Source organism: Notolepis coatsorum, assembly GCF_963971535.1.
Source record: "Notolepis coatsorum genome assembly, chromosome: 9".
Classification (NCBI taxonomy): domain Eukaryota; kingdom Metazoa; phylum Chordata; class Actinopteri; order Aulopiformes; family Paralepididae; genus Notolepis; species Notolepis coatsorum.
Genome location: NC_140173.1, coordinates 122768984 through 122793623, shown reverse-complemented (window position 1 = coordinate 122793623; position 24640 = coordinate 122768984). Strand labels below are relative to the sequence as shown.

The following is a 24640-nucleotide window of genomic DNA, read 5'->3' as shown; positions in this document are numbered from 1 at the left end:
ACCTAGGTTCTTGACCAGGGAGGACAGGTTGCCAAGGCTGTTGGTAAGGGTGACCCAGTGCCTCATCCGTAGCTAACATTGTATTGCACTATCGCAGGACCTTAGCATGCCTTTTACCATGCTCTTTGTAAACTTTATGTACGTTATACCTGTTATGTCTTATTCTTATTACTTGTATTATTACACAATCGCTGCGGGCATGACCACCCGCATTTCACTGTGCCGTGACAAATAAAACTCTTGACTTGAGTTGAAGCGCCTTGGTGACAGTGCATTGCAATAGTGGAGGGCACTGGAGGCGAGACATGACTGTTGATTACAGGAGGAGTTGGGTGGTAGAGTATTGCAATAGTGCAGGCGAGACATGACTGTTGATTGCAGGAGGAGTTGGGTGGCTTATTTTGTCAGGAAGGGGTGGATCACATTGCTCAGGAAGAATCTGCAGGTTCTGGTTGTTGAGGTGACTAGTTGTTGAAACAGCTCTTTCGACTCAGCGGTTTCATCAGCTCGGTACTCTGCATATAAGCCCTGATGTTCAATGCTCTCGTGGCACATGTCTTTCAGCAGATCACCTGTTCTGTCAGACTGTGTCCAGCTGTTTTGCTCCAGCTGCTCAAATAAAACCAACAATGGAACGTCCATTTGTTTCCTTTTAATCTTTATTTCATCAGCTCTCCTGTTATCATTTTATTCCATTACAACTTGGCTTCCATTACAGGGGTGCTTAATGTCTGAGGGAGTCGACTGAAGGCTTCTTGTCCTCTGCAAAAGCATGCAATTGGTCCACTGATGGATACATCTTGATATTTGTCTAGTCTAGTGTGTTCATTAGATGGGTGAAATCCTCTTTCAGTGCCTCTGTGCCTGTTTTCATAGGCAGTTAGCCTCTGGTATGCGTGCCATTAGCGTTAGCCACGCTTCTAGGCCTCTTTTCTTTTGGAAAGAATGATTAAAAAAATTATAAATATTTATTTCTATTTTCGACTAAGAGGTTGGCCAGTCGACTACGGCTCCTTTCGACCGATTAGTCGACTAATAGGGGTCAGCCCTAGTGTGGAGAGTTCAGTGTTCAAGACTCTGATGGCCTGGGGGAAGAAGCTCCTACAGAGTGCAGCGGCGCACCTGATCTCCCACCTACCAAAGTAATTTTATTTTTTTTACTATTATGTACTATGCTACTATGTGTATATACTGTAATATCTACTATATACTATGCTACTATGCCTTTAGTACTACCTAATGTCTATACTACAATGCACTCAGAGTGAAGCACTCAAATGAAGCGCTGCTAGATAAACCATACCACTTACCCGTAGCCGCCAGAGATGTCCTATAGGTAGGTGACTTGTACACAATTTGTAAGTCACTTTGGATAAAGGTATCAGCTGAATGACTAAATGTAAATGTAGAACACAGAATTTTACTGTGACCAAGTCCAAGAACATTTAGTTTGTCACTTAAAACTCTACAATTTATTTCTTCTTGGCTTCTCCTTTGTCCTGTTTTTTCCCCCCAAACATTATTTTCTTTTTTTCAAAGCAAACCTAAAACAGCCAGAAAATGGTCTGGAACACCTCTCCAACCACCACCACCAGCAACGGCTTAAACTGGGGACCCTCTCCACTTCCTCCCGCCCCCGGTTAACCTTCGACGGGCTAACTGAATTTACTCTACAGTAAATAAGTGTGGCCCTGGAACTGAATGTGCTGTTTCTTTCTGACAGACCTGATGTGTTGCACGGTTGCACCCTATTCCCAGTGTACCCGTGAGAGCCGACATCACTGCGCTAGCTGTGGCTATTAGTGTCGGAGGGCTGTGTTTCACCGACCCAGGGTCAGCTGAGCCGTAAATTCAACCCCGGTTGTTTTCCTCTGCCCCTCCTGTTTCCTGGTCCGTTTCTTTCTGGCTGCCAGAGCTGTGTCCAAGCTAGGTTAAGTAGATGAGTTTTAAACTATTTCACATCAAAATAATTCAAGTAGTATGAATGTGTGAAATAAGTGGCTTCAGGCAGGAAGTTGATGGCTTACTAGGTGTCAGGCCTAGGGAGATATGCGGCTTACAGGGCATTTCCCCCTATTGCTAGGTTTTAGTGAGTTCCTTACCTTCGCGTGGGGTATGTCTGGGAGTGTTGCATTAATTAATTAAAAAAAAATTTGGACTTCATGGTGTTTTTGATTTATTGTGATGTTTCTTCTCGACTTGTTTAAATAAGACGTGTCCGGCCCATGGGGACATTAACGTGGGTTGTCGGGCCTTACAAATAAATTAGATTTGACGGGGAGATATGTATTGTGAACACAAACTACTCTAGAAACAAGACAACTGAGATTCTAATCTGCAATGTTGTATCAATGTACTAAACCTTTACATGCAAGTGAGCTTTAAAGTACAGTAAAGCTATTAATTCTGCTTTATTTTTGGATTGAGGGAACAGGGAGGAAAGGAACCCAACCTGAGCACGACATAAGAGCAAAATGGTCCCCGTGTGAATATGGTCAATAGGAATTTCACGTTTTCAAGGTTACAATTCTGTGCTAGGCTCAGGCCACATTCCAAATATATAAACAAAAGGGTGGCCTCACCACTGAACACAGATTTTGATGTGTAAAATGCTCGTTTGTTAGTTATATTTGTAAACATTGGAGAAAAACAGAACTCTATTGATTAAATATTTTGAAGGCATCACATTGAAGAACATACGCGTACACTACATTTACAGCTTTTTCCCTTCAGTGTCGGGCTGTTACCCAGCTGTGTGGTGCCATGTGTTTCTGTTTCTATGTAATCAAACACTCGTTTAACTTTCTTGTCTCGACTGAAGCTAGACAGGCTGTGAAGCAAGGCCCTGCCAGGTCGCCTTGTGTTTATATCTCTCTCACCATTAAAATAAATTATAAAATAATTTAAATGTACTGTTTGGTTGAACATTTGAAGACATCTGAAAAACTAAAATAAGAAAAAAAGACTTAGGCAGATTCACACAGGTTTTCATTTTATTGCGGTTTCTTTTCTCCGTATGCAGTAGACATCCGTTGGACATCAGTCTCGCACAGGTAGCAATGACTCCAGCTGTGAATAACAGCAGTCACTGGTGGATGTGAATAGAGTTCAAAATACATGTAAATAAAAAACATCCCACAGAAGCAAAATGTGTACTCTACATAAAATAATGTGTACATGATCACAAATAAAACAAATTCATAAGACGTTTTAAAATGCATATAAAACAACAGAGCTTTGGAGAGGTTACATTAGCATTAGCCCTTTCAACTGTGTTTCTTGGAATGTTTTCTTGCGATTCAACGATCACAAAATTCTACCTCACGTTTAAGCACATACGCCTGAAATGGTTAAAGGTTCATTCCAAGGTTCATTAATTTCATATAGAGGAGCACCTCTATAACCACTATGCTCTGTTCACCAGCCAATCAGGAGGAACACCTCTATAACCTATGTATGTTCTGTTCGCCAGCCAGGAGCACCTCTATAACAAAGTTTATCCTATAACCCTAGTTATATGATTACTGGCAAAGTGGACTATGCTTGCGCACGTTGAAAGACCTTTTTCATGCACCTTACATCTACCTAGCCACGCCCACTTCCATAGTATATAACCAGGTGAAGTGGCCAATGCTCACCCATCAGAGCTTGAATTCCACACGAAAAATGTATTGGGGTCCAGTAATTGACAGTAATCATATAACTAGAGTTATAGGATAACCTTCATTATATTTCATACTGGCTTTGTGTCTTTTTAATAAATTATATTGAACCTTTATTTACCCAGGCAAGCAACAAATTCTTATGTACAAAAGCAGCCTGACCAAAAAGCAAAGGCCTTTTGAGGGAAGGGGGGTTGGGAGGCTGCAACAAAAACAAGGTTATGTACATGCATACAAGTAAATAAAATACAAAATTACAGTAGCAATAGTATACAAGGACAATTACAATAAATAAGGGAAAGATAGAGGAAAAAAGAGAAAGGGAGAGAACCAGAGGGAGAGAGAGAGAAGAAAGGGGAAGAGGGGGGGAGGTAGGTAGGTGAGGGGGCTTAGGGGGAAGAGAGAAGAGTCTGAGGGTTATGCGTGAGATTGGGAGGCAGTCAGCAGGTGCAACAGTCAGTTATGATCTGTTGCAGACTTTGTTTAAAATGTGAGGGCAGTGAGTTTAAGGATGTTTTGTAAGGTGTTCCAGTCAGATGCAGCAGCAAATCGGAAGGCGTTGCGGTTGGAAACCGTGCAAGCTTTGGGGATGGTGAGTTTGATGAAGTTGCTGGACCTTAGGTTGTAATCAGAAGTGGAGATGTGCAGAAGGGAGGAGCGTTAGAGAGGTGTTTTGCCAAGTATGGTTTTATAATTTATAGATGACTTGAAGCCAGTGAAGAAGCCTTCAAGAAGCCTACAACAAGCGGTGCAGGGGTAAAGCTAAGAGAATCATCAAGGACTCCAGCCACCCGAACAACTGCCTCTTTGAACTGCTGTGGTCAGGCAAGCGATACCGGAGTCTCAAGGCGAGCACAGAAAGACTCAGAAGAAGCTTCTATCCCCAGGCCATCAGGCTGCTCAACGAACAATAAACACTATGCAACAAACATCAAATGCACACAGCACACACACCCACACGCACTTTAAACAAACAACACACTGCAGCACCCACTCTCCACACTTTAGATCACCTAAACACACTTTATATTTATTGGTAAAGGATTTGCACTACAACTCGTACACCTTACTGTAAATTGTACCTAAATTGTACCTCATCCCATTTCTGCTTTGCACTAGTATATAGTATTGTATATTAGTACATTGCATAGTATATTGTATATTGTATGGTAACTCAGTTACTTCTATTCTGCATCGAACATTGTACATATGTCTATACTGAACACTGTGACCTCTATTTTTACTTCTATTTTACATGCTATACTATTTTATTTCATACTTATCTTGTCTAGCACAGTCTCTGGAGCGTAACAGTAAGAAGCATTTTGTATAAAAGTATTCTGTACTTCTGTATGACAACTATTAAAGAAACTTGAGAAACTTGAAACAACTTGGTGTGAAGAGATGTCCAGTCCACCAGGTTATAAAGGTCACAGTGGTGAGTGGTGAAGGGTGCAGTGGCAAAACGGATGGCGGAATGATGGAGTATGTCAAGTTTCCTGAGGGCAGACTGGGATGCCATTCTATAGATGCATAGTCTACATAGTCAAATATAGGGAGGATGGTCATCTTGACAAGAGTGTGTTTAGCCAAGCGGGTGAAAGAAGCTTTACGGTACAGGAAGCTCAGACAAGCTTTGACTTTGGCCTACAGGTGTTTTATGTGAGTAGAGAAGGAGAGGGATGGGTCTAGCCAGAGGCCAAGGTATTTATAAGAAGTAACAAACTCCAGCTCAGAGCCGTCGGCACAGGTGATTTTATGGGTGCTAGCAGTGTCATGCTTTCTGTCAAAGAGCATACATTTAGTCTTCTTGGAGTTGAGAAGAAGGTGGAGACTGTGAAAGGACTGTTCAATAGAGGTAAGACTAATTTGAAGAGTGGATGCCGCAGAGTGGAGTGAAGGGCCTGCTGAGTACAAGATGGTGTCGTCAGCGTATAGATGGATCTGTGAATTTCCAGCAGCCTTGGCTACATCGTTGATGTAGACAGAGAACAGCAAGGGACCTAACATGGAGCCCTGAGGCACCCCTTTGAGAGGGTCAGACAAGATGTTCTCTGTCTTCACCTGCTGAACACGATTAGCAAGGTAGCTGGCAAACCAACTGCAGGATTTTTAAGAAAGGCCCATGCTGGAGAGCCTCTGTAGGAGGATGGAATGGTTGACTGAATCGAAGGCTTTGGCTAAATCAATAAAAGCGGCAACACAAACCAGCTTAGAGTCCAAGGAGGTGATGATGTCATCCAGGACATTAAGGGTAGCTGTGATGCACCCATGGCCTGGTCGGAACCCGGACTGCAGATTAGACAGGATGTTGTTTGAGGCCATGAAGTGACTGAGCTGTTTGTGAACCAGCTTCTCCAAGACCTTAGCCAGGCAGGGCAAGATGGAGATAGGCCTGTAGCAGTTGGGGTCAGAGCCAGAACCACCTTGAGTGGGAAGACTAGGGCAGATTTCCAATCAGGAGGAAAGACAGATAGCTCGAGAGACAAGTTGAATAGCCGCGTGATGGGGGCGGCGATATGGGCAGAAGCTTTTAAAAAACATAGGTTCGAGGCCAGTGATGGGGGCATAGCAGAGAAGACATGGGCGGAGTTGACAAAATGTTGAAAAGTGATGCCATGCCAGACTCATCAGTGACAACAGTGTCATCGAAAGTCATCACGTTGGGAAGATGAGGAGAAGCAAGCTTATTCTCCATGGATTTTACAGTTGCTTTGCCTATTGGACTAATGGGCGGAAAGCAAGCAACCCCTGAGGTCCCCTCAAGACCACCGAAAGCGAGGTGGGTCGTAGCCCCACACTCGTCCTAACGAGGAACATAAGGATAGAACACCGACACAGTGCGTAACAGGGCACAGCTCCCTAAAACGCACAAACATGAGCATAGTCCAATAGGCGAAGCAAGACGCAATGCCAGCATGAAATATAACCACTATGCTCTGTTCACTCGTCAATCAGGAGGAGCACCTCTATAACCACTATGCTCTGTTCGGTCCGAGCACCTAGTAAGCGTGAGTGCAATCATTGTTCAATTCGAATGAATAAATACAAATGACATCAAGTCCTAAGTTACTAATAGTTTCAGAAAATGCTTTGTAACTAGCCAACTGCTGTGTTTCCGTGCTTGTCCGAAATAAATAATATAAAATATAATTGTTTAATATTTCACCGCAAAATATGTATAGGTAAAACACAGACTTGATGCACTTGCTTAACAGAACACTGAGCAGCAAAGTCATCACAGCAGAGAGGATGAAGTGTCTCATTTACACTTGCGATGTATTGTTTCCACCAGAATGCACACTCCTCTTAATTATATCCTTCACTTTATCTGCCGTGGTGTTTCTGTCCATGCTCCTCAGCCTCTCCACCAGTGTCTCGGGGGCCTTGCTGCCCTGCCTCTCTACCCAAGCGCCGAGCAGCTGGAGAGTCTGCTCCTCTGTGTCATTGGGGTGGTTCAGCCGATGGGCTTCGATAGCAGCTGTGGTCATGCCGCAGCGGATGGCCAGGTTTTTCACGACCTTCCACCCCAGGAATGACGCGATGTCCGGGAGGAGCGGCGAGAGGTCCACACCTGATGCAGAAGTGACATGGAGGTGAATTTGGGGGTAGGCATGTGCCAATACCAACACTGGTATTGGATATCGACCCGATATAAAGCTAAAACAGGAGAACTTCCCCATTAATAAAATCGGATATCGGATGTGTAATGCAGTGTATGCAGTTGTCAAATTTAACACCTGTGTAATACTTGCTTACCTTTAATGGGCTCCATTTCACTTTCCTGAAAAAAAAATATATATATATATAGATATATAATTGTAAAATGATCAGTGCAACTTGCAAATAAGTTGGCGAGGTATCAGACTGATTGGAACCACATACAACATAAGTGTATTACACAAACACAGAAGTGACACAGAGCAAGCGCAGTGACTACAACGCCAAGGATTTAGATTACTGACCTGTTCCTCCTTATAGATAAACGGACAGCTATGCCAATTCAGGGAATGAGATAGGAAAGGGCTTGTAAGAGAGTGACGACAAATGAACACTGTATGTATGTGTGTGTGTATATGATTTGTGTGTCAGAAGTGAGTTAGTCTAAACAGAACAATGGCTAAATGGTGAGGGTTGTAAACAGCCTGATAAACAACATACCTTCGCCTGTGTCCCCGCCATGCCACTTGTCTTGCCATTTGCGGGTTCAGCTACTCTCCCTGGGAGGATACAATTCCATAAATGAGAGCATATTTTGGAGTCTTATTATTTGTTTCATCTTAATGAAGGGTAACTGATTTGTCCTCAGTCAGTGCTACAGGTACTTCAATGCTTTACTGAGTAAGATATTGAGGTGTTTGTCCCCCCTTCTGGTCACATAAAGTACAGCAGAATTGTAATAAAACAAATTAAATAAAAAGAAGAAATCACTTACGTTTTTTCCACCAAAAATAAAACAATATACCAGCAACTATTAGAATTATAAACAGTGGAATGAGAACTGCTGCAGTAACATTTACTCCTGCAATAGAGAGAATAGTTTGTTTAATTTTTATTTCACAGAGTAAAGGTCTATCATCGTTAATCCCTTCAAACATAACATATTCACACAGTGGCCATTTTGCTCTTATGTCGTACTCACCTGAGCACGACATAAGGCCAAAATGGCTGCTGTGTGAATATGGTCAATAATGCAACTGCTATTTAACCATACCTTCAGGAATCTTGTCATTGCATATTGTGTTGTTGGTGGCTGTGCAGTCTACCTTGATGCCTTCATCAGCACATCTAGAAGAAACAGAAGAAAAAAGAAGTTTGACTAAAGCAGGGGTTCTCAACCTTTCTGCTGCCAAGGCACCCCTGTGTTCAATAAAATATTCCAGGGCACCCCTACATACGATAAAGACTTTTCCGGTCCTGTCTTTTTTGCTACAATGATGACATTGCTTTCAAAATAATGTTTATTTAAGAAACCGGGAAACACATTTGCGTGTATATGCAGGCTATATAATGCATTATTAACAGGTGTTTCAGGTCTAAATGGCTTAGTAGTGTTGACATTACACTGCTTGTAGTAGTAAATCAAATAGCATATTTCTTTAAATAAAATTACAGAAAATTATCACTAAAGTGCTATCTGTTGCAGCTGCACACTTTTCCATAAAAATTGCATATTTGGATAAGTGTGACCATTTCTCAAAAAGTGAATCATGTATTTTTTTTTTAAATACAGAAAAGGATCACTAAAGTGCCATCTGTTGCAGATGCACTGTTCTCCATAAAAATAGCATATTTGGACAGAAAATCATGTATTTCTTTAAATACAGAAAAGGATCACCAAGTTACCATTTCTCAAAAAATATAAATAAATACAGAAAATAAGCACTTGTTCACTCAGTGGACATTTCTAGCTCTAGAGAATTGGCACAAGAGGAAAAAATTGGGATGGGAGAAAATCACAGAAAAAGGAGGAGAAAAAGTAGGTAAAAAAAGAACTTAATCATTAAAGGAAAAATGCATGCATGTATGCTGCGGAATGATTATGTGAACACTTAATGATCGCAGGTTAGCATCTTACTTAATCACCTAGACATCAATAAGCCAATGACTAATCTTATGTGTTGTAAGCAAACACTGAAAATAATTTTAAGGAAGCAGACATGAACAGAAACTATGGGCTGCACATTCATTTTGGAGAGGTGGGACCATGCACAGAACATGAAATCATGGAACTTAGGGCTGAACTATATGGAAAAATATAAACAAATATCACAATAATCAAATACAGTATATCAGACTTTTTCTTTTTTATCCGACTTAATATTTACTGTATGTCATTAATTCAGATAACAAAAGTCTGTATCACGATTCATGATATAAGAGAAAAAAATCCAGCTCAAATATAATTCAGTTAATGTCTTTTTTTTTCTTTTTTTTTATACTTTTTCTCCTCCTATTTTTCTTGTATTTTCCTCCCATCCCAATTTAGTTATGCCAATTCCCCCCTCCCCTTCCTGGTCATTGCGCGTATTTGCCCCCTACTTGCCGGTCTAGGGAGCCCTGAAGTCTATCACATGCTTCCTCCGATACATAGGAGACAGCCAGCAGCCTCTTTTCACCTGGCAGCGAGGACTCTCATTGGGTGAGTGTAACGCGTGGGAGGGCACGCTACCTCACCCAGATCCCTTCCTCACTGTGCAGGCGCCCTGACCGACCTGTAGGAGTCGCTGTTTACAACGACCAGATTACCACCCACCGGCTTCCCTCCCGCTGACACTGCCAATTGTGTCAGTATGACGACCGGCCAAGCCGGAGGCACCGCTGACAGCTGGATTCGATACCAGTGTCTCTGCGGTGGTAGACAGACTCTTAGTCCGGTGCGCTACCCGGCCGCTAATTCAGTTAATGTCTCACTTTTTTATCATTTACAATTTTATTTACAGATGGCCGACGGTGGAAGAAGTAAGGTGTGCGACTACATATACACACATATCAGCCAATACATCAATATCCGAATTTTTTACTCTGTATATCGGTATTGGCATCAGTCGTAAAAATCCAGTATCAGTCGGGCTCTAATACATATTGAGAAATTAGCCTGCCTGAGTGGAACTTACTTTAAACAAGGGTGGCAGATCTTACAGCTCTCCTTGTCACAGTAGTGATCCTTGTGGCATCGACACACAGTGTCCGCAGTGACGGTGCAGGGCTTCTCTGCAGAGGACAGCACAGCCATAGCAGTGGAATTAGACCTTGATCGTGTTCCACACACAGATATGATTTGAGCTAAATACAGCGAGCGCCGAAAATATTTTAGTTTCTGATAAATTGACAATGAACTTTTATGTCCCAAGTGATACAGTGGCTATAGGGGCAAGTTAGTGAAGCTTCATCTGAGGATTCATATCAGAAGAATATCAACAGTACCACGTGTCGTGTACATTATGTGTCGTGCATATGTACCGTGTGTTGTGTGTGTATTTGTAATTTACTAAAATGGCTACTGTTTGATCAGAAATATCAAACAGTGTTTTTGACAACTAGTATAAACTAGTTTGTATAAAGAAATATGGGGACCACTTATTTAAAAAAAAATATGTAATGTTAAATTTAAAAGGTGGTAGATGTTCATTCAATAGACCATTTTTTTCATCAATGTCACCTTGTAGGCAAAACTCTGCATCTGAAACCAAACCACATGCACATGTTTTGGGGGAGACTCCAGAGACACTCTGGATGAAAGTGCAGCACAGACGCATGGTTTCATCCAGAGGCTTCCCAAATCATCCCAGGTGTTTACATTTTTATTTTGTTTCCATTTTATTTTATTTTATACATATATAGTTTTTGTTTTTTTGTTTTGCATATATATATATATATATATTTTTTTTTCTTTTCTTTTCTTTTTTATGTTTAAAATAGTACACTCATTTGAGTAGTGGAAAAGGGGTAGGATTAAATAAGTGTATACTTCTTCCTACTCCTTTTCGAACATGCAGATTGAGTTGTTTTTCTTTTTTGTTATTGTTTGTTGTATTCATTGCATGTTCGAAATAAAGACTTCAAATCAAATCAAATCCCAAAACGTCATCAATGTTTACAAACAGTAAAAGTGTCTTTAATGATAAATTTAATTTGCTCTCAAATTAACTCATTGACCGCCGGGGATTAGACGGGTCCCGTTGTAGCTATGCCACGCTTTAAAGATAGGAGTGCGTCACCTTGTTTGTAGAGCTATATCTATGTTCTATATTATAGCAATGGGGACAATACTATGGTCATTTGACAGTGACTTTCTTCCGTCCAAGATGCAAAAAAAAGAGATAATTTCGTGCGTTACGCATACGCTCGACTCCCCCGGAGACATTTGAGTGTAACACAGGGTCTGGATCAGGGTTTACTGCACGCATTTCATTGTATACTTGTATGCCGTGACAAATAAAACTCTTGACTACTTGACTTGATACTGCCACCTGGGAGGATCTGGCCGGTACTGCACCCTCGGGGTTGCAGTATGCCTTCTAACATTAAAGGTGCCATGCATTATAAATGTCATTTTTCAGTCTCTAGCATTGTATTATAGTAATAGGAGTTCGTATCAATGTGTTTTTGGGCCTAAATACTATATTGGCGAATTCCTCAGCTACAGCCCATCCCCTCTTTGCCTCTAGTAAATCAGGTCATGTTGATTTGACGACCTGGTGCACGTCACAGGGCGCTGTGGATAGATGCCCGCCCCCATTCTACCTAGACTAGACAGCGAGTGAAGCTGCGGGGCGAGAGGAAGAGAGAGCCGAGAGGGAGCCGAGAGAAAGGAAGAGAGAGGGAGAGAGGGAGAGAGAGGGGGCACTTGGGGGGGGGGGGGGGGGTCCGCGCGACACACACACACCTCCGAACGGGAGAGTGATAGAAAGAAAAAAAAGAAGAGGGAGGGAGGGAGAGAGAGGGGGCACTTGGGGGGGGGGGGGGGGGGGGGACCTGCCACACGGAGGTCCGCGCGAAACACACACACCTCCGAACGGGAGAGTGATAGAAAGAAAAAAAAGAAGAGAGAGGGAGGGAGGGAGAGAGAGGGGGCACTTGGGGGGGGGGGGGGGACCTGCCACACGGAGGTCCGCGCGAAACACACACACCTCCGAACGGGAGAGTGATAGAAAGAAAAAAAAGAAGAGAGGGAGGGAGGGAGAGAGAGGGGGCACTTGGGGGGGGGGGGGGACCTGCTGCACGGAGGTCCGCGCGAAACACACACACCTCCGAACGGGAGAGTGATAGAAAGAAAAAAAGGAAGAGAGAGGGAGGGGCTTCTCTCTCTCTCTCTCTCTCTCTCTCTCTCTCTCTCTCTCTCATGGTATAAATGATTATTTGTGTAAATATATGGTTATACGCCGACCATTAAGAAAATACATGTTAGTTTAGGAATAAGGGGCAGGTAACTATATAACTATAAGATTTATTCTTCTTCCTGCTCCTTTTGTCCATGGAATGACTATTTATGATTTTTTAATGAAGAAACTATGATTGTATTATTCCATGTAGCAAATAAAAACTCTGAACTGAACTGAACTCTCTCTCTCTTCCCCCCCCTCCCTCCCTCCCTCTACCAGTGCAGCCTGTGGTCTGACTGTCACTCAAAGTGCTTATGGGCGGGGCCATAACAGCCTGATTTCTCGAGGCTGAAAAATGATGGTTTCGAGTACTTGATTAGAAATATAAAACAATGAATTTTTTTGAAAAAAAAATTACAAATGTCTTCAATAGACTAACAGGAATTGTGTAAAGTTGCCCAAATAGTGCTAGGAATAGCAGTGCATAACCCCTTTAACTCATTCCGGGCCAACAGCGCCCTCTGCTGATGGCCCTTCCGTGCCACCGCTATATCCAATGGAGAATAGGACTTATTTGCGAGTACTTAAAACATATCAAATATAATAGCAATAGATCTAAATAACACAGTGATCGTCAATGAGTTGCTTTCAGTCAACATGCACAAAACAGATAATTTTTTCATACATTTCCATTTTATACCGTGAATATTGATGAATATCAATATATTTCTAGAGCGTTCTGTCTCATCTCAATCAACTCCAGCAAATCGAGCTTAAATGTATTTCCTTTGAAATCGTGCGATTTGTCACTTGATTTATGAATCGTTTTCAAATAAATGCTAGATTATCGATATTATACGTGTCCTTATGCACGAAGAGAAGCGGGGTCTGAAAAATCGCTTCTCCGTACTTTGGTCGGCGCGAACCACACACACACACTCCGATGGCGGTGATAGAAACATCTGATTACCCCAAGATTCGTAACATAAAGGCCTTACCTCACATCTGATGTCATGCAAAAAGATTAATCCAATTCCTGATCGCCATTCCAAATATCGATCGTGTCCATTGATCCAACGTTATAGTCCAAAACACATAATCCACGATGGGGACTCAATGCAATAGTATCCAGCTGCATGCCCGAGAAGTAAACCCTGGACCGGACTTATTTTTTTGATGCACAGTCCCAGCCAATCCAATCCAATGATGTGCAATACCATCCGGGAGATGATAGGCGGCGGTATTTGCCATTTGCGATCTCTGACCCATTCCCAATGATAACGTCAGGCTGGAGATGAAAAATAAATGGATATCGCTAATAAAAGAAATAACGATTAAAACCCGACTATACTAGTGATTGGCATGGAAGCGATGGCGAGTTAACCCGACTATACTCGTGGTTGGCAATGAATGGGTTAATATTAAATCGAATATTAAAATCGGAAAAAAAGGAAAAACTATCAAATAACGTATATACGTGGTTGGCGTTCAAATGATGGCGTCCAATAACGTATATAAACGTTGTTGGCGGGGAATGAGTTAAAGATGACATATGATTTAACATGGTGATCACTGTGCGTATCAATTAGGGCTGTATGATATTTTCCCACCACGGATGTGCGTCTATTAAAAAAATATATATATATATTCACTTTATTTTTTATATACCTGTATATATATTTTTTTATTATTAACACATTAATTGCCAATAACGAGTATACTCGTTATTGGCCGCCATGCGTTGAGTGCCAACCACGAGTAAACTTGTTGTTATGATCGTTATTTCTTTTATTCGCTATTGGCATTTTATAATCTATCCATTTGTCCCTCAACGTTCTGAAATGTGATGAGTAGATTAGAGTGTTGCCTGCTCCTTTAAGAGTGATGCGTTGTGGGATAATACTGTAGATATGGCTCTGGTCTACGCAAGCAGCCCACACATCCCTTCTCCAACTTAAAACTAACGTTATTTGAGCGAACATTTAATGTTATTATAACACTATTTTAACGTTAGTGAATTTGAATGCACATACATAGCTAGTTAAATATCACAACTCGTGTCATTGTTCATCATTGGGGGAAACTAGCCAATAGCTAACGTTATAGATAGCTAGCATATAGCTAACGTTATAGATTGCAAACAAAGCTAACGTTATCCAGTTGACATTACAGATCATAATATCTATGATAACGTTAACGAAGTGAGAGTAGCAACGCAACAGTCCCGAGTGCAGCGGGGACGGCAGAGAGAGGCAGCACCCAATCTGCGTGTAACGTTAGTCAATAACATTGAGCAAGTTACATAACCGGCACTTCGGCCCGGGAGTAGGAGAGCGCTCCCCTGTACTCTACTACGGTTCAGATTAATACAGGAAAAGGTATACATTGGGGGCTTGAGTCCTGGATATGAAAATAAATCCTGATTTCATCTGTGAGTTGTAAACTGTATGGAAACGTGAAGTTAGCTCATGCTACTGGAAAACGGACACCTCGTCATTAAATGAACAGAGTTAAAAATGATGACGCCCCTTTTTCCCGCCACGGTTGTCGCGGTTGTCTGTTCCCCATCCGCGGGTGCCTTGACACACCGCGGGATTGCGGTGATGCGGTTACCGCGACAGCCCTAGTATCAATAGAACATTGGTTTAGTTTTGTTGCATTCAAAACCTTTTGTAGTTCCCTGTAAATGTGTTTCTAGTAAGTTTTCCCTTTCTTATTCAATCGATCTAATCTACAAGTATTTCCCCATGTCAAATTCTGTCCAGCTACCTTCTAAACAGTTCATGCTAAAAGAGAATTGCAAGCACCAGGCTAACGGTTGGGAAACACTTTTGAAGCTAATTTTGTTTATTTGAAATGACATAACAAACCATTTTGATGGATAATTGTCTTTGGCTAAAATGCAAAAATAGTAAATAATGTCTCCCTTAGAGGCTGTTTTCTTATGTTTGTATTTTAGCAAGGAAAATGACAGATCAGCCCACATTATAGAATGCCTTCTTCAATGAGGACGAGACAACCATAAGATCTTAACTCATTCAACGCCAGACCCGATGATAGTCGGGTTAACTTGCCGACCGTTCAGCGCCAATCACGAGTATATTAGTCTGGTTTTAATCGTCATTTCTTTTATTAGCGATATCCATTCATTTTCATCCATCCAGCCTGATGTTATCGTTGGGAATGGGTCTGACCTCGCAAAAGGGCAAATACCGCCTGGTATTGCACCCCATTGGGAATGGTGTAGTTTCTTTTCTGGGACAATCCGAGCCGTACGGATTAAATACTCAGGCGAGGTAGGCCTCAACAACGATGCATTGGAATAGTAACCCCGCCCGTCAGTGTGTAACGGTCGGTAATGTGCAGGGATTAAAGCAAAAAAAATTCTCCTGACTGAACTTTTTTTCTGGCCAAGTCATATTCTTATTTTAACTGTCTTTTTTTTTTAATAGCGTTAGCGTTTTAAGGGAGCCTACTTGTAGAGCCTACTGTCCTGACTGTGACTATAGACCCTACTGTTGTGGTTGTTGTGCCAGGCAGGGAGGCTGTGTGCTGGAGAGCGTGAATGCAAGTCTTGTGGCTAGCTTCTGATTGATGGCGAGCTAGCACCCTTTTCCCATTACTTTGAACCATGAACTAAACAGCTTGTTATCATACAAACAAGGGACTAAACACGTTATTTATGCCACAACAACAATGGACAGTCTCCTCCCCACCGTTTGTATATTTTTTTTTACCACCCACTCACCCCCTCCTAATGTACAGTCTCCTCCTCATCATATGTATATATTTACTGTTAGGATCTCTGGGTAACAGTACTGTATATTTGCATATCGTATATGTGACAAATGTAACAGTACTATTACTATATACCTGTAAGGCATGTATGTCCCTATGTCATAAATGTCATGATGTCATGTATGTTGTGTATGTCATAAATGTCACTATGAATTGAAAATGGGGGACCCTGATGATGTAAACAAGACAACCGCCTTTCTCTAGTCTGCATCCCCTTAACAATTGTGTGTATTGCTACTGGATTTACAAGATCCAGAGTGAATGAATGAATGAAAACTTTATTTAATACACGAGAGTGACGAGACCCTCTCCTTGGGACCAAGTAAGGTTTTGTCGATAATCCAATGTACAGTTACAACCCCCCCCATCCCACCCACCCACCCACCTCCAATGTACAGTTTCTTCGTCAAATGTATATACTCTTTTTAGACTATTTTTGTATCACAAACAATAGGCTACTGTATTTGTAAATCTGGTATGTCATAAATGTATAGATGTAGCAGTATTGTCTATCTGTATGTCATGTGTGTCATATATGTTATGATGAATTGAAAATGGGGGACCCTGATGTAAACAAGACGAAAGTCTTTCTCTGGTCTGCATCCCCTTAACAATTGTGTGTATTGAGCTGTACTGTATTGTACCCATTCTGCAATCTGTTAATAACAATCAATCAATATTTAACAGATTGCAAAATGGGTACAATACAGTACAGCTCAATACACACAATTGTTAAGGGGATGCAGACCAGAGAAAGACGTTCGTCTTGTTTACATCAGGGTCCCCCGTTTTCAATTCATAGTGACATACATGACATACTACATAGTAATGTTACATTTGTGACATATGATATGCAAATATACAGTACTGTTACCCAGAGATCTCCCGGACAAATGGGAGAAAGACGTTTATTGAGCTTAAAAACAATTGATAACGCAAATAACGTTCTGATTAACAAAGTAATTCGTTTTGTGGCATTAACGTTACCTAGATTTATCAACATTCATACATTTATCAGAAAGCGAGCGGCGCAAGCACACACACAAAACAACACCACCAACAACAACAACAACAACAACACACTGCTTGTCGCGTAAATAACGTTCTGATTAACAAAAGGCATTAGTTTTGTGGCATTCACGTTACCTAGATTTATCAATAGCAATAGTATATATGTTTCTTTAGACTAGAATAAGTCAAATGAACTTACGGTCTCGTAAACGTTGCCGCATGTTGTTGATGAGTCAAGTTTACTCGCGAGTAGAGCTAGACGCTAGAGAGCAATGGCGGAGTTTCAGAAACTCGAAAGAAAATGGGCGCTTCCCATTGGTGCTGAGCACAGCGGAGGCGGGTGAAAGGGCTGTAAACTCAGAACAATCTCGCCTTCTGGTTGGTTGCATTTGCCTGAGAATTTGCCAATTGCTCGCAAATGACTGCTTGGTGCGGCCGCGGTAGGGGAAAAAAAGGATATTTGATGCCTCTGATTGGCTCAGGTTAAAATCCGTCACGACTCCGAATCAAATGACGGAATCTCCAAATCAAATGGACGGATATCCGTCCCAAGACGGAACGCTTTAATGCCTGGGTAATGTGGTACGGACCTCCACGAGCAGTATTTGGAATGGGTCCAGGGCTCTTTTCATTCTTGCACGAGGAAGGATAATAATGATGATCTAGCGTTGATTTCAGGAAGATTCGATAATCAGGCAAAAAATGACAACGTGTGTTTAGTGTATTCCACTAAAACGCCATTATCGCGTCTTTTCCTGGAATTACACAGAAGCACCCAAACTATATTCATATTCAAAACAGTATAAAGCGGAAATGTACAGATGAAAAAACAATCCGTTTTGTACATGTTGACTGGAAGCAACTCACTGATAATCGACGGGTGTATTAGACCCATAGCTATAATTTAAGATATATTTTAAGCACTAGCAAATCTCGCAGTCCCCCCATTGATTAAAGCGGTGGCGTACTAGCGCCCTCTAGCGAATTAAGCGATGGCGCAGAATGAGTTAACAGACCTTTTGTGATTTAGCCTCACCAGCACCAGTACACCAGGATAAGACAGGAAGTCACTCCTTGGTTTTCTCAATCTACTAAATCAAGAGCAAAGAAAATGAATAAATAGAAACAGTAGCGATGTCCCCACTGTGCTTCTGTACCGTCGAGGTCACAGTGTGTGCACGGTTCGCAGGAGTCCCTGGAGTTGGGGAAACTTAGGTAGGTCCTGCCCGGCACACAGGACTCACAGGTTCGATCACCCGGTTGAGCATCGGTGGTGCATTGCTTGTCCAAGTGTTCACCTATCAATGGACACATGAGGGGAAATCATTTCACACAGGGCAGAATAAGCCATAAGCAGCACATTATTTTAGGCCAACTCTGGGGACAAAGAAGGAGAATTTGGACGATGTGCGGAAAACGTAAGAGATTAAAAAGCTGGGTGCAGCTGGGGTAGTATAGAGGTCTAAAGCACGTTTTATGCTCAAACATCAAAGTGGCACCGATGCTTCTAGCATCTAGATGTGCAGCTAGCGCCGAAGGCAACGGCGAGGTCTACGTGCAGCTGATGACAAAAATGTTACTGCACATCGGACGCCGCCGACAACGTGTAGGTATGATGGTCGGAGAAAGAAGCTGTGACGGCCCACGCACAAGTAGCATTTGGGCTTAAGCACTAGGGCTGGGTATCGCCACCGATTTCCCAAAACAATTCGATTCCAATTCACAAAGTCCCGATTCGTTTTCCGATTCAATGGTTTAAGGAACCCTCTAACATGTTGCATTGTTAAAAATATCAATGTTAAGAATTTCCTCTCAAGCAGTTACATGAATGTACTTTTTATTGGAACATTGGCTTTTGCATGTCACGTCTGGGTGATGTCTCAGTAAGTGGTTTCGTAGATTTGTTCTATTTCCACAATCATTATCTATGTCTGTCACTACAGCCGATAGAAATGCTAGAAATGGTCACTTGGGCTGGGAGAACCAATGGAAAATGCCTATCCCGAGGCCAAACTTAATGGCCGACCCCTGGTCTACACCCTCCTCAGACCAACAGTGGGGCAATGCGCGCAACGACCAGGAAGGGAATTGGCATAACGTTTAAATTGGGGGATGATCTATTAAAAAAAAAAATTTGATCGATCATGGGATTTTATTAATCGATAATCGCTCATTCAAATGAAGATAGATTCAGAATCGGGATTAATTCTTTTTATAAATTAACCCAGCCCTATTAAGCACTCGGGGGGTAGGAGTCGGGGCGCCTGTCCAGCAGGGAGGGGATCTGGGGAGAGATGGTGTGAGCACGTGTTAGGATCTCCCAGTGAAACTCCTAGCTATCAGGTGAAAAGAAGTGGCTGGTAAACTCCACATGTAGCCTATCGGAGAAGGCACATGGAGGTCTACACCCTCATGCCTCACCAAATCGACAGACCGGGAGGGATTTAGCATATTTGGGGGGGGGGGGGCGGGGGGGGGGGAAATGGAAAAGTGATTCAAAATCTAGAGTGGGCAGTTCCTATATACACAGTACAATGTTCTCACAATTACCATGTTATTAGAGGCAAGTTCTGAAAACTCTACCTGTACCCAGAGTTGGTGGTTAGACGTTTTTGGTGGTGGTAACAACACTTAACTTTACACAGTACTGTAAGCTAATTTAAGAATACACTGGGAGCCTGTGAGTGACAGTATACACATGGAAACAGTAAATGTGAGATATTTACAAGGACATTTCTATTTTCATACAGCCTTAGAAAAAAAGCATATCGGCAGATGTATCAATTATCAGACATTTGAAGGGGCTATAGATACAAAAATATTGCTTTTAGAAAGGTGTGGAATAAAAGTATTGCTTTTCCCCAATTTTTTTTTGATACATGCATTTATCATTTTAAAGATTTTGGGAGGTCCGAAATTAATATTGTTATTTACATGTTATGTGCATGTATCCGCTCCCTGCTTCTCATTTCCCCATGTGGAATGCCCCCGATTGGATAAACGTTCTGCTAGTCGAGAAGTTCCTGTTTCCCTGCTCCTGTTTTCCAAAAGAAAATGCTGGCTTGCTTGCTTGTCAACTTTCAGTTTTTCAACCTAAAGTTGAACCTAAAATGCGTTTTTGACAACTAGTATAAACTAGTTTGTATAAATAAGTTTGACAGTTTGATCTGAACTTAGTTTGATGGTAGAGCGTACAATAATTACCGTACCCTATGTAATCACACCATTGTTTTGGTCTGACGTGCTGGTGCTCTAGTGCAACATCTAGTGTTATCTATATCTATAGCACCTTTAAGCTCCCAAATATCAAAGGCCAAAAATCTTATATCGGGGTAAGCCCTACTGTACCGGATAGCTTTTTCACTTTCTGTAGCCAACATGTTTGCTATGAATGGGGAAAAGGGAGACGAAGAAGGATTTTTGCTTTGTAAATACTTGAGGACTATACTACTACAATGGCAAAGGTTGCTTGTGAATCCTTGGAGGCAAAATGGCCCCACTGCCCTCAGACAACAGGTTAATGCTGTATTTTGTGTCTATAAAAGGGTTGATCTATATTCTGATTTACAGTGGTTAAAGTTCAACAAAACACATTTCCTTCTACAAATATAATTTAATAATGTATATAACCCACATTTATATGGCAAAAAAAATACGGATTCTGACTTTAATTAAGACCTACCAGCGGGACACAGGCAACATTCCCCCCCAGGCTGGACACCATCTCGACAAACTTGCCGTTTGATGCCGTATTCGTGCAATGGGTTGTCTTTCACTTCCACTGTAAACGATGGAGATGAGTGTACCCTAATAGAATAGTTACAATATGAGAGAGAGAGAGAGAGAGAGAGAGAGAGAGAGAGAGAGAGAGAGAGAGAGAGAGGGAGAGAGAGAGGGAGAGAGAGAGAGAGGGGAAGCGAACGTGAAACTGGATGAGGGGTAGTTATAGACTATCTATATTGAATTATCGAATAATAACTTAATACTACTGCTTTCTGAATTGGCTTTTGACTACTCCGCGAACTTCAAGCAGGAAAGTTAACTGCAGTCTGCAGACCAGGTGGACAGCCAGCCAGCCAGCCAGGTATGCAGTAGCCTTGTGTTGTCTACACACTTCATATGAAGAATGATCAAGCAATAGCGACCAAAAGGTTACTCACCATAACACATACGGTAAGATTAAAAACAAACCGATAGTCCACGTTCGAAGTTGATGTTTATTTGAATAGGATATCATATTGATGTAAAGACGAAAAAGAATCAAAGACGAGCCTCAAAAGTGTCAGGTAGCAACAGCCAACAGCCTCTGATAGTCGTCAGACTCGTCACACCAACGCCCAGCTGCGTCACCGTCACTCACCTGAGCGCGTGCGCTCATTATTGATTGATTGATTGAAAACTTTATTAACAGATTGTAGATTGGGTACAATACAGTACACGGCTCAATACTTTCGTCTTGTTTACATCAGGGTCCCCCATTTTCAATGCATCGATGATTCATGATTATATATATTTATCATCTACAAAATTAATGTAGATAATCTCAAACAGTATTATTATTGTTGTTGTTATTAGGCCAATTATTATTGTTATTGATAATACAACATATTTTTATGAAGACTGTCCTCGCGCATGCGCATACAGGTATACCTTGAGTACAAAATCAGCCTCAGTATAAGCTTAGCCTACCACTAGGTGGTGTGGTTGTCCTTTGAACCACGGTAGGCTAACACACAACATAAGGGCTCTGCTGCCTTTCAGTTGATGTTTTCTTTTATCAAGCCGTCGGTGACAGGGTGTATGCTACTACTAGTCACTCTCCAAGTACACCGAGTCCCGAGGCAGACAGGCGTCGATTGTTTCACATCAATTCCTCTTCCTACAAAGCACCATGTGTAAATCAAGATTGGTTGAACTTGTGTGTTTGCCTACTCCAATCGTGTAGTTATCACCACATAGACCCAGTGCTGGCAGTCAATTTATGTAGCCATTACACAGAACCAAGTTAGGATAGGCATAATGTGTCTCATTCCCGAACGGATTTACGACAAAAAATGTCCTCTTAGACAGATTTCTGCCCATTTAAGACATATTAGGGCTGGTAGCGCGATTCCCCAAATGTTCCTGAGATCAGATTTAAGCGTGGCTGAGAGCAGATTTAAGAGTGCTGAGGAGCACACTTATGATTGATTGACTAATTGAAAATTGTATTAACTTGATAGACTGTGTTCTCATAGTGATTCCTTCATGTCAACGCTACAGGCCTCATTGGAATTAATTACTTAATCATAATTAAAATAAATATGACAATATTTGTACGATAAGAAATTATGCATTTGATGTCGGAAAAATAAATAATATGGAATCATCTGATCCTACAGGGCAGCTGGATTAACCATATCTGAACCAGCTATTTTGGACAAATGTATAATTACTTTAATTACTCAGATATTCAAACACAAGAATTATGCAATTATTGTGAAATGATTGAAAATAATAATTATTTAATGCCTTCTGTGGAATTTGTATTTCTTATTTGTTACATATCTGTTTTAATGGTATACAATTATGGGACAGACCTTTGTTTGATATAAACCTGCATTCCTTCGAATATATCATTAATCAATTAAACTTATATTGAAATACACTATAGCCTATACACCAACACTGAAATGACAGTGGATAAATAAATAAATAAGAACTAAAGCTAATCGGTGGAAATAGACTGCATTAATATTCCATAACAACAAGTCTTGTGTGCGCCAGTATGGCCTACGTGTCTGATGAGTGAACGGTATAGGCTTGATATATTCTGGTTACTTGTTTCATTGGGATTTGGTAGATGCTGTATATGTGTGCTCTGCCCTACGTGCAGTGTAGGTACAGTCTGTATGCGGACTGTGCCTGTGCTGTGTGTTGGGCAGAGCATGTGTGTGGTGTCTACTAGATCCTAATGAAGTCATTAATGGAATAGGGAGCCTATACTGCGTTCATTCATTACGCCGTAGGCTATATTATGTAAACAAGACAAAGTCTTTCTCTGGTCTGCACCCCCTTAACAATTGTGTGTATTGAGCCGTACTGTATTGTACCCATTCTGCAATCTGTTAAATAAAGTTTTCATTCATTCATATACAGTACTGCGCACGTGTGTGTGTGTGTGTGCGCGCGTGCGCGCTGCAGCAGGTGTACCACGAGCTGTACTATATATAATGCCAATACATTAATCTAATCTAATTTTGATGCGTCGCAAGACTCGCAAAGCGCTTCCGCCATTCCATTTTCACGCGGCTGCGTCATTAAGTTGCCTTATAAGGAGCTCTGGAGGCGTTGTTTCGTATGCAAATGACGTGAACGGGGACGCGCTTTCGTGTTTAACACATTCGGGGCCATTGGGATGCGTCTAATAAATCTCTAGAGGACCGGCAAATGTAAACAGACTTGGGGCTGTTTGTAGAGCTAAATCTATACTTTATAGTATTGCTATCTGTCCATTCTCATTGTCAATTGGGACCATAAACAGTCCCTTCAAAATGGATTAAAGAAATAATTTTTTCATCAATACGTTCTCATTTTATAGCGCCGTGAATATAAGTGTTATACGGCATTTGGTCTAGTATATTTCCTGGAAGGCGAGATAAAGGGCTAATAGCTACTAACGTTATATCCAATGGCATTTCCGTCATACAAAAGCTACAGTTAAAACTCAAACTGCATATGATCGGTATGATCCTCAAGCATGTATGCATGAAAGGGGGGGGGGGGGGGTGGGGGACGTCGTTTCTGATTATTGATTACCAATAACCGTATTCGTCTAAGTAGCCACATACGCTGGTCAGCTGGTTGAGTATCATAGCAAGCTTTGATCAGCATGTAATTTACGTGAAAAAGATCTTACCATGAGCCGGTTGGATCCCCCCGAGCATTTCCCCGTTATCGATCACCATCTGGTAGATCGATATGTCCATTGGCTGATGATAAATCCCCTTATTGCATAGGAGGGTCGCGGACCAGCCTGGCAGCATAGCTATAAAGACATATTCATAATCCAACATATGTGTAAAGAAACAACATATTCCGATTGGAAGGACTCCCATCTCCTCCTTCCTGCTCGCGTCTCACACAGGGCTGAGCTGTGCACGGCTTTGCTCTCACTCGAGTGAGGAGGAGCGGAAGACCGCTGGTTCTCCAACATACAGCGGTGTGCTCTTCAGAATGTACCGGGAGAAACGTTTACTGTACCCCGCAGACATAATAAGCATATAAGCAGTGCTTACTAACGTTATTAGTTACGTTATTTCTGACCGAATTAGTCATTCATTTGTCTAGCACAGTCTCTAACAG

The 24640-nt window shown here is 41.7% G+C and overlaps 1 protein-coding gene across 1 annotated transcript; it reads right to left on the bottom strand.

Moving 5' to 3' along the window:
* Positions 1–2975: 2975 nt before the first annotated feature.
* fas (Fas cell surface death receptor) lies at positions 2976–21587 on the bottom strand. The gene is made up of 9 exons (XM_084322285.1): positions 21457–21587; positions 20979–21103; positions 18454–18594; positions 10280–10376; positions 8377–8450; positions 8098–8184; positions 7824–7882; positions 7422–7446; positions 2976–7236 (listed from the first exon to the last, which is right to left on the bottom strand). The coding sequence occupies exons 1-9, from the start codon at positions 21531–21533 to the stop codon at positions 6929–6931; spliced, it is 993 nt and encodes a 330-aa protein (XP_084178411.1). The 5' UTR covers positions 21534–21587; the 3' UTR covers positions 2976–6928.
* Positions 21588–24640: the final 3053 nt, after the last annotated feature.